Genomic DNA, 10,819 nt, shown 5'->3' on the forward strand with positions numbered 1-10,819 from the left:
CACGAGCATGGAACGCCCATCCAGGTAACCTGTGTAGAGCAGGCTCATGAGCATGGAACGCCCATCCAGGTAACCTGCTCATGAGCATGGAACGCCCATCCAGGTAACCTCTGTGGAGCAGACTCACAAGCACAAAGGGACCCTCAGGAGCCCACTGATCAGTTGTAATAGTTACGGAAAAAGCATTTGGGTATCTACTCAGCTTTCTGGCTGAAAATTGAATTTCAGTAGTAAATACTGTAACTGACCTTAAGTGTACATAGGCTTCTCTATTCAGACTGCTTTTATACAAAGACAATTAAGCTCACATTGTGCCCAGCCCAGACTTGAATAGATGGTGCTCCATTTTGCTTTCTTTTGTTAATACCAAGACCACAGGCTAGATTAGTTACAAAGCTTATTTTGGATTGATCTGGTTCTGTCCTGAGACCAAGCAGAGCACTGGAAGTGTGGTTCTCTCTCCACTGGTAGTTCTCTGTTGTATAAAGCCACCAGTCTCCAGTGATGGAGCTCCACTCTGATGGCCTTATCTCACCCTCATCTTCTCCAAGGGCCCTGCTTCTAGATACAACATTCATGTCAAGTTTCACATTAATACCTCACAGTGGGGAGTAAATTCTCAACATGAGGTTTGAAAGGGACAAACTCATTAGTAAGAACATACAGAGCTACAGTCAACTCTTTTTTTTTTTTTTTTTTTTTCGAGACAGGGTTTCTCTGTGTAGCCCTGGCTGTCCTGGAACTCACTCTGTAGACCAGGCTGGCCTTGAACTCAGAAATCCACTTGCCTCTGCCTCCCAAGTGCTAGGATTAAAGGCATGCACCACCACTGCCCAAAGATTGCTTATTTTTATTCTGTGTGTTTGGCTGTGCCCAAGTTGGTCTGAGTACCATGTGCATGCCTGGTCCCTGCAGAGGCCAGAAGGCAGCTTTGGATTTTTCTGGAACTTGAGTTACTGGTGGTTGTAAGCCCCAATGTGGGTGGTGAGAATTAAAACTGGGTCCTTTGGAACAGCAGCTAGTGCTCTTATTATCCAAGCAAGGAACCATCTTTCCAGCCCTCATCTGTGTTTCTAAAACAGTTTTATCTGGGTCTGGGGATGTGCCTCAGTTGGCAGAGTGCTGGCTTATAATTGAGGAAGCCTTGGGTTTGGTCCCCAGTAAAACTAAATAGATGAATATGACAAAAGCCAAATATGTCCACTTCACTCTTTGCGGAATGGACACCAGGAGTCCTTGCGATTGAGAGGTGGAGGCAGGAAAACCAGAAGTTCAAGGTCACCAGTAGCTGTGTAGCAAATTCAATGCCAACATAGATTCATGAACCTCGTTCTCAAAAAAAAAAAAAAAAAATAGTTGTGACTTTTCAGAACTGTTTATCCTTCAGAATACCAAACGTGATTAACAGATATGTAGTCAGGAAATAGAAGCATTTTCTTTATTACTCTGAGCCAAATAGACATTTATTTCTTCTCACCAAAATTTTAACGGATTTTAAAATCAAAACATGGCCTTCTATTTGATTTTATTTTTCTAATCTTGTACATTGTAACTAAAACTGATGATAATTCCTTAGTTGGATCATTACAGAAAACAGCAGCAGCATCATATTTGACCACTTCTGACATGCTTGAGCCCTATGACTCTACTTATTAATTTTGATTGGTGTAGAAATTTAAAACTCAACCAGGTGATGGTGGCGTACGCCTTTAGTCCCAGCACTTGGGAGGCAGAGGCAGGCAGATTTCTGAGTTTGAGGCCAGCCTGGTCTACAGAGTGAGTTCCAGGACAGCCAGGGCTACACAGAGAAACCCTGTCTCGAAAAACCAAAAAAAAAAAAAAAAATTAAAACTCCGTCCCAGCCTGGTTGGTGTATTCTGTAGTCCCGGTCATTTGGGAAGTTGGAGCAAGAGGATTGCCAGTGAACAACTTAAAGCCTGTCTTAAGAATACAAAGTAGACAAGGAAAGGAATATAGCTTAATGGTAGAATGCTTGCCTGGCACGTAAAAGAACCTAGATTCTATCTCTGGTACTGAAAATAAAGTAACATTTTAATATTAATCTGGTTATGTGTTTGTCTCCTGTGCTTCAGTTGTGTCTGTATTTATGAGAGAGATTTTGCTGAGTATCTAGTTGTAGGAGCACCTGCTCAGTATTTCTGTATTTTACTTGCAATGCAAAACTGCAAGCATAAGTGGTCGTCTTTATGTTTGTTGCCTACACATCAGTCCTCCTGGAGAAAGGACAAAAGACCAGGAGAAGTATGCTGGGTTGTTTTTGGCACATGCATCATCTTCTGCTTTTACCACCATGATATTGTTCTTGTCTCTCCTCCCATCAGAAATTAGATGGCTGCAACAAGATGACCTGCACTGGATGTATGCAGTATTTCTGCTGGGTCTGCATGGGCTCTCTCTCGAGAGCAAACCCTTACAGACACTTCACTGACCCTGAATCTCCATGCTTTAACAGGTTTGTACACATAGGGTTCCTTAGACTTAACAGGTAAAAAAAAAAAAAAAGCCTCAGATGTGCTTGCATGAGGATGCGTGTGTGCACAGGTGTACCCCGGATGGGCAGAAACCCAAGAGGGTGTCGTCTTTCAGAATTGGAGCTGGAAGTACAGATTATTTGCAGGATGCCTGGTTTGTTACCTAAGTACTGGGATCCAGACTCCTGTCCTCATGATCGTACAGCATTCTTAACCACGGAACCGTCTTCCTAGCCTCTCTGGAATGCTTTGATACCAGTATGCAGGCTAGTTTATTTCCTGAATACCAGTTTTTTCCCTAAAGTAGTTAGACTTGGAGAGAACTCTTTTCCCACATGTGACTTTTGAGTCTTCTTTAAAATGGGTTTATGATCAGAGTGTATATCTCTTTTGTTTTGTTTTTCAAAACAGGGTTTCTCTATATAGCATATCTTGAAAACTATTTTTTATCCTCACCTTAAAAAATTTATGCTTAGCTGGGCAGTAGTGGCACACTACTTGGAAATCCAAGCACTTGGAAAGGCAGGCAGATTTCTGAGTTTAAGGTTAACCTGGTCTATAGAGTGAGTTCCGGGACAGCCAGGACACAGAGGAACCCTGCCTTGGGGAAAAAATATGTTTATGGGTGTTTTGCTTGCATGTATGCCTGTACACTACATGTATGTCTGGTGCTTGCAGAGTCTGGAAAAGCATGTTGTATCCCTTGGGACTGAAGTTACAGATAGTTGTGAAGGCACTATGTGGGTGCTAGGAGTTGAACCCAGGACCTTTGGAAGAGCAGCTATGCTCTTAACAACTGTGCCATCTCTTCATCCCCCACCCCACATTTTTAAAGACAGAGCATATGTGATCTAGGCTGGTCTTGAATTTTAAAAATGTTTTAAATTATTTGTGTGTGAGACAGTTCGGGTGTTGGTGTGTTTGTGTCATGGTGCACATGTGAAGTCAGGACAGCTTTCAGTAGTTGTTACCTGCTTCTGCCACAGTTCACTGGAAATGGGTCCTGGGACTCTTAACTCAGGGCGAGCAGTTGTCTGATGGGCCATTGTGCTGGCCCTGGCTTTGAAGTCAGTACTCCTTTTTTTTGTTTTTGTGGTTTTTTGGTTTTTGTTTGTTTCCTTTTTTTTTTTTTCAAGACAAGGTTTCTTAGTGTAGCATTATGTGTCCTGAAATTCACTCTGTAGACCAGCCTGGTCTCAAACTCAGAGATCTACCTGACTTAGTCCACACTGAGCTTGGTCCTCCTTTTATGATAAAAATTTTTAAGCATGTAGAAAGGTTGAGAGACTACAGCTCTGACGGGTGCGAGTAAACAATACACTGATGTATTTATTGTCTTTACTGTCTCAAGAAGATATTGCTAAACTGCTTGAAGATGAATTATGGCAATGGTGTTATTCTGTTACTTCATTATATATCCTAAATTTAGAAAATGCCTGTAAGACTGAGAGTATAGCTCTGTGGTAGTTTCAATGCTTAGCATGTGTGGGAGCTATGAGTTTAATCTCCTCTCCTTGCCCAGTTCCCCCAAAACTAGAGTGTTATGTAATGATAGAACTTTAAGAGTGAATGATGGCCAGGCATGGTGGTGCCCACTTTTAATTGTAGCTTTCAGGAGGCACACACAGGAGGATCTCTGAGTTTGATGCCAGCCTGGTCTACAGTGAGTTCCAGGACAGCCAGTGCTACTTAGAGAGACCTTGTCTACAAACAAACAAACAAACAAACAAGTGTGATATACTATCATCTGATAAGCAAAATCTATTTAAAACTTGCATTCATTGGGACAGCAAGATGGCTCCGCAGGGAAAGGCCCTTGCTGCTCGTGATCTGATGGCCTGAGTTAGAGCCCTAGAACCAGTATAAAAGGGGAAGGAGGGAGCCAACTTTACAGTTGTCCTCTGACCTCCAACTACATAACACACAGTAAAAAAAATACACCTTCCTACTTAACATCCAAAGTTTCTATTAACGTCAGTTAATTGAGCCAGGATCTAGTCAGGTTCAGTCTGGTTGTTTCTCTTAATAAAAAGTTTGGGTCACTTATTTGTCAAGGAAATCTAACTCTTTAAAAACTCCAAGCTAGCCGGGCAGTGGTGGCGTACACCTTTAATCCCAGCACTTGGGAGGCAGAGGCAGGCGGATTTCTGAGTTCGAGAGTTCAAGGCTAGCCTGCTCTACAGAGTGAGTTCCAGGACAGCCAGGACTACGAAGAGAAACCCTGTCTGGAAACAAAACAAAACAAAAACAAAAAAACCCTCCAAGCTAGCTTTTGTACTGTTAGGTGACATCTCTAGAGTTGTCTCCATGACACCTGTTAGCTTGCTTGTCTGTCTTTTTTCTTGGCCAACACTGGAAGTCTCATCTGGATGGAAGCTTGATTAGTTGTAGTAACCATTTAACAAGGATATTTCATGAGATGTACTGAGTATGCTCCCTTACGGAAAACTATGCCCAGGCTGGCTCTCTGTTAGTGTGCCATCATTTAATTCATGCAGAGATATGTTTCCCTTTTGTTATTAGAAAAGAATCTGAGGTGATTCTTTGACACAGAATGGGTTATTGTTCAAAAGCTCTCCAAAGTCAGCATTGGTGTTTTTCTCCATTGGTTTCTGTAGAACCTACACTCATCACTGTAAAAGTGTAAGAGAAATGGAAAAAGTTAGTCCTGCAGTGAACTGCTGTAAGTTAGTGTTGGAAATTGCACCAACTTTAGAGAGTATAAGGAAAAGAAGACAAAGGGCTCTACACAGCACACTACCCACGAAGTTGCAAGGCTGTGAGAGAGAATGGGAAGTTTAGCACATGGCTGGGTGGTTCCTGAAAGAGTTCAGCTTCTTCCAGGCTACATGATTCCCCATTCTTGTTTATTTCATGACTATATACATTATCAGTTTGGTGATATCTATTCTCCATTTTTGCAAATAAAAAGAGGGATGGGGTACAACTTAGAGGAAGTTTCCAGGCATGCAAAAAGCATACAGTGACCAGTACTTTTCTTACCTATTTATTTTTAGACAAAGTTTCTCTGTGTAGTCTTGATTGTCCTGGAACTCCCTCCGTAGACCAGGCTGGACTTGAACTCAGAGATACACCTGCCTTTGGCTCCCAAGTGCTGGGATTAAAGGCATGTACTACCACCAGCTTTGTTTCTGGTTTTTTGAGAAGGGCCTTGCCTTTCTCTCCATTCCTCTGGCCGTGATAAAAACCATTAGATTACATCCTAAAGCTAGTCACCAAGGTCTATTCCCTTATTTGACTACTTAATCCTGAGACTGACTACCAAGGTCCAGCTATCAAATTATTGAAGTCCAGAAATAAAAGCCCCCTTTGTCTTATCTAATTAACATGCCCAATTAAAATTAAATACCTCATCCTAACATGGGAGTGGGGTGTTCCCCTTTACCTTTATAAACTCCCATTTGCCTATGGGCCACATGTGTCTCCTCTCTATCTAGAGGCAGGCCTTCGTCCCTTTAAGACAGATCCCCCTTTGCTCTCTCCTTTGTTACCTTCCCCTTCTTCCTCATTCTCTAGCTCCTGTCTTTGTCTCATATTTCTTGCCCTTTGTCTCTCTGGGGCAAGTAAATCTCCTTTGGTTGAGAACTTGGTTTGGGCGTCCTGAGCTGATACCGTCTGTCTCCTTACACAAACACCTCTCAGCATCATTAGAAGGACCTAGGTTTTAGCCCTCCTTAATGAAATGGTTAAAGAAGAAAATTTATGCAGAGAAATTACCAGAAGAGTAGACTGCTTTTGTGAGAAGAAAAGACAGATTATGCTGTTTTGTTCAACTGCCTAAGTATGTGCCTTATTTTATGCTTTCAGATTGTTCCATGCTGTGGATATTAATGGAGATATTTGGGAAGATGAAATTGAGGAAGACTAGTTCATTCCTTCTGCTCACAATATAGAAGTGGAATGGTTTAGCCTGATCTTCTGTCAAGTACACAAAGAGACCTTGAAGAATATTTAGGGTACCATCTATTCATCTTCCAGTGTAGAAGGAAGAACAGGGTTTATATTTTCCTTTGGTTTCCGATTAAGGCACGTACATTTTCCATGTAACATAATCTGATAAAATTATATGCCAAAGGATCAGAAATGAAAACTATAGGAGATTAAATATTATAATATGCCCAAATTGTGAATAGTTAAAAAGTAAATATTTATTTTCTCCCCCAAGCTTTAGGTTAGGGAGAGGGTCAAGAGTTAAGCTTTTAGACCATTCCAAGAAGCCTGACATTGTTGGAGCGCTCTCAGCTGGGGACAGTCACAGCCCCAGCCACACTGTCCTGGGAGCCTGATCCATTCTCTGTACACTGCTCACTTCCATCCGTGCTGTGGAGGAGCCTCTGCTCTGTAACTGACCAGTTGTCCCAGTGTCGTGTGTTCTGTCTACTGCTTGCCAGAATAGAAGTCTATAGTATATTAAAAGTATTTTTAGTACCACAATCCCTGTGGGTTACTTGATATTTATGAATAGTGTGTTGAATCTACTGGTTTATAACCAAATGTAGAATTTAGGATTCTGGCTCAGAATTCCTCTAGATTCAGAGTCAGAGCTGTCTCTGCCCCATTTTGTTCTCAACTATCTCTCTTTCGACAGTTTTAGTGTTGATTCCTACAGTGTGTGTCTTATTTCCTCTGCTAGAATAGAAAAAAGCCCAGTATATTCCTCATGAATGCTCTCTAAACCTGTGAAGAGCATCATGGTTCTACCCACACCTTCTGAACCCTTGGGTCCTCTCTAGTCACCTACAGGAACTGGGCTTCCTACCCTCCCCTCTTAAACAGCAGTGTTTGGAGTAATAATAGTAGCTTGATAGCTAGATTCCTAATTCTGGGTTTTATTGGCTTTTTGAAAAACTGTCTTCTTCATGATTCAGTAAGTGGCTTGTTAGTCACTTGGTGGATGTTTTGAAAGGACAGTAATTCACCTGTAGCTTGTGAACATGTGTTTTCTACTTTGACACTGAAAATTAAGGAATTGCTTAACTGTCAGCTCAGACTGCTTCTGGATTGTCAATGAGGATGCTTAATCTTAACAATAAAGTAATTTAAAGTCCTGTAATTGAAGTAGAGATGATGTCCTGTTGATTCTGTCACCACAGCACTAACTGAATTGAAAACTGACTTATGTGTCTGTTCTGGTGGTTGGGGTGTTTTGTTGTTTGGTTTTCTTCTAGAGATTGACTCAAGACCTTATTTGTGCTGATTCTGAGCCTGCCACTAAGTGACACACACACAGACATTTTTAAAGAGAGAAGGAAGGGTCCCAGAACAGCACCGCCTTTCCTACTCGGGGCACATCCTTTGAACATGTTCTTTTCATGGGCTTCCAGCCACACACCTTATATTATCACTGGAGTTAAAAAATAAGTAGAAGGTAAGAAAAGGAAATCAAATGACTGAGTATCCAGGAGAGACGTTAGCAGGAATTTGGTTTGGCGTTCATTGGAACCACTGATACGCCCTGGTTCATGAGCTATTTGATAAATGATATCGATCATTTTAGCTATTATGCAGTTTGTTGGTGAAATCTTAGAAGTGAGAACAAAGCCTTTACAGTAAGTACTGTCATGAAAGAAGCAGAGCCCTTGGTCATGTGTGGCTGTTGGAGAGCCAACAGTGCTTAGTCTGAGACTTGTTTACTCACCTGATAATCTTTTTCTTCCTTAGGCACAAAATCTTAACCCTCAATTTTAACATAGACGATAGGGTTTTTAAATTATTATTTTAGAGGTAGCTAATTTTGGGATGGTATATTTTTAGTAGAATTTGGGAGGTTTTTTGTTTTGTTTTTTATGTGTATGGCTATTTTTGCCTGCATGTATGTCTCAATACCACATGTGTGTCTGGTTCCCATGGAGGACAGAAGATGCTTTCAGACCCCCGAGAAGTGTAGGTTACTGTGAGCTCCCATGTTGGTGTTAGGAATTGAATCCAGGTCCTCTAGAAGAGCAACAAGTGTTTTTATCTGCTGAGCTATCTCTCCAGCCTCAGTAAATTTATTTTTATTAGGTGAATAAAGTAAGAGTAAAGTAAGAGACTGGGTAATTCCCCTGATTGCCCTGTGAAATGAGTTTTTGGAAGATTGCTGTGTCATGGAAATGCCTGATAGAATAAAGAGGTTTATCCCTCCCTCAGGATCAAGGCCTGTTTGATATAAGGTCTGAAACTTGCCGTGAATTGACATGAGCTTTGGAAGACTTTTAGTTGTGAGTTTGAAGAGGCTCTGACTCCTGATTTATTTTACTGTAGAATGCTTGTGAGTCTGGGGCTGATGAAAGAAGATAACTTTATAAATAACTTTTTTTCTTAAATGTGGGCCATTACTTTTTGTGACTTTGGCCGGCCTTTGTCAACTGAGATGCATGTTATTTAATCTATTTTTAAAAAGAAGCTTAATTTTAGATTCATAGAAAAACTGCAAAGAAGCAAAGCATGATGGTTCATGCTTGTAATCTCAGTGCTGGGGAGGTGAGATTGGGAGATCAAGAATTCAAGGTCAGCCGGGCGGTGGTGGTGCACGCCTTTAAGCCCAGCACTTGGGAGGCAGAGACAGGCGGATTTCTGAGTTCGAGGCCAGCCTGGTCTACAGAGTGAGTTCCAGGACAGCCAGGGCTACACAGAGAAACCCTGTCTCGAAAAAAAAAAAAGTGCATGAGAGAGAAAGGAGGTTAGCCATGTCAGGATTGGGATAAGATCCAGGCTTGAAAGCGGCAGAAGAAACAGCAAACCAATCATGTAAGAGCCAGGGAAGAGTGGCCCCATCCCACTCCACCCCCCAAAATTGGGTCTAGGGTAGCTTAGTAAGTAATAACTCAGGAGTATTGGAAGGGAAGTGTTAGCAATGTGGAAATTTGAGAGTGGCCCAGCCATTGAGCTGGTTAAGATTAAGGCATTGAGGTAGGTAGTGAGAAAGGTATGCCCCCCCCCCACCAAGGAGATTAGATCGGATTAATCAACTATAGCAACAGAAAAGCCTTGATCTGGCTAGCTAGATCTGTAGCATGGTCAGTAGAGTTGTTGTTCTGTCTAGCTTCCTCCTACCTCTCCTCTTCCTCTTCTTCCTCCCCTCTCCTTCCTCTTCCTCCTCCTCCTCTTCCTTCTCCCTCATTCCTTTTTTCTTACTCTTTTTTTTTTTTTTTTTTTTTTTTTTGAGGCAGGGTCTCTCTGTGTAGCCCTGGCTGTACTGGAACTCACCCTCAAACTCAGAAATCTGCCTGCCTCTGCCTCCCAAGTGCTGGGATTAAAGGAGTGGGTCACCATACCAGGGTTAATTAGAGTTATTTGTAGAAGTAGAAGATTCTAGTTAACATTTTAAATCTCACCCAGCACTTGGGAGGCAGAGGCAGGCGGATTTCTGAGTTCGAGGCCAGCCTAGTCTACAGAGTGAGTTCCAGGACAGCCAGAGCTACACAGAGAAACCCTGTCTTGAAAAAACCAAAAAAAAAAAAAAAAATTAAATCTCTTTATGTTTCCGACAAGAGAATAACTAGAGAAGAACCTTAATGCTATCTGTATGCTCATTGCTTTAAAAATGAATGTCAAAAAATTGACCAGAAATCGAGTCTCCCAAGTACTGTTACTAACAGGGCCAGCAGGTGTCAGCAGTTGCTATGTCGTTAGAAAATAGAGCTGCTGGCCCTAATCAGACCTGAATGGACTGAGCTAGAACCCAGGACATTCCAGTGGAGTCTGGTGACATACCACGACTAACTCAGATAACTTGTCAGTGTTCTGTGGTAAAAGCAGTTTCATTGTTATTTTGGTTTTTTGGTTGGTTGTGCAGCCTTGGCTGACTGTCACTCTGTAAACCTGGCTGGTGTCAAACTCAGAGAGCCACCAGCCTCCCAAGTGCTGGGATTAAAGGTGTGAACCATCACCACCTGACAGCAAAAACAGTTTTAATTTCTAGGATTTTGATTTTCCTTGGTAGATTCAACATGATAAATAACAGCAAGACAGAAAGGACAGTATTGCTGAGAACTTGTAAAGGCACTCAAAAGTATATTAGATACATTCTTGGTATCTTATACAGTTTCTATGTAGCAAAGTGCCATACCTGACTGTTGTACTTAGCCTTAGCTCTCAGGTAGGATGAAGAAACACTGTGGTGCCACTGATACTGTTGCCTAAATTCAGCCTACTGAGGATTTATAGTAAGAAAACTGAGATGTACCTTTTGGTGAAATATATTTTGTTTTGAGATAGGGTCTCACTATGTAGCACTGTATATAATTAATAGTCCTACTGTGGACTGTTGGGACACTCTAAATGCTAAAAGGCCAAAGAATCCAAGCCAGCAAAGGAGACAGGGA

At 41.7% G+C, this 10,819-nt stretch overlaps 1 protein-coding gene across 7 annotated transcripts in view; it reads left to right on the plus strand.

Annotated features, from left to right (window-relative positions):
* Rnf14 (ring finger protein 14) overlaps positions 1–7,574 on the plus strand; it is a 24,047-nt gene extending 16,473 nt beyond the window's left edge. For all 7 annotated transcript variants that reach the window (XM_028777878.1, XM_028777880.1, XM_028777877.1 and 4 more), the window contains 2 exons: positions 2,343–2,473; positions 6,321–7,574. In XM_028777878.1, the coding sequence (XP_028633711.1) occupies positions 2,343–2,473; positions 6,321–6,381 (192 nt within the window). In that variant the 3' untranslated portion in view covers positions 6,382–7,574. The remainder of the gene's footprint in view (positions 1–2,342; positions 2,474–6,320) is intronic.
* The last annotated feature ends 3,245 nt before the right edge of the window (positions 7,575–10,819 follow it).

This window comes from Grammomys surdaster, unplaced genomic scaffold (assembly GCF_004785775.1).
Source record: "Grammomys surdaster isolate TR1022 unplaced genomic scaffold, NIH_TR_1.0 317, whole genome shotgun sequence".
Classification (NCBI taxonomy): Eukaryota; Metazoa; Chordata; class Mammalia; order Rodentia; family Muridae; genus Grammomys; species Grammomys surdaster.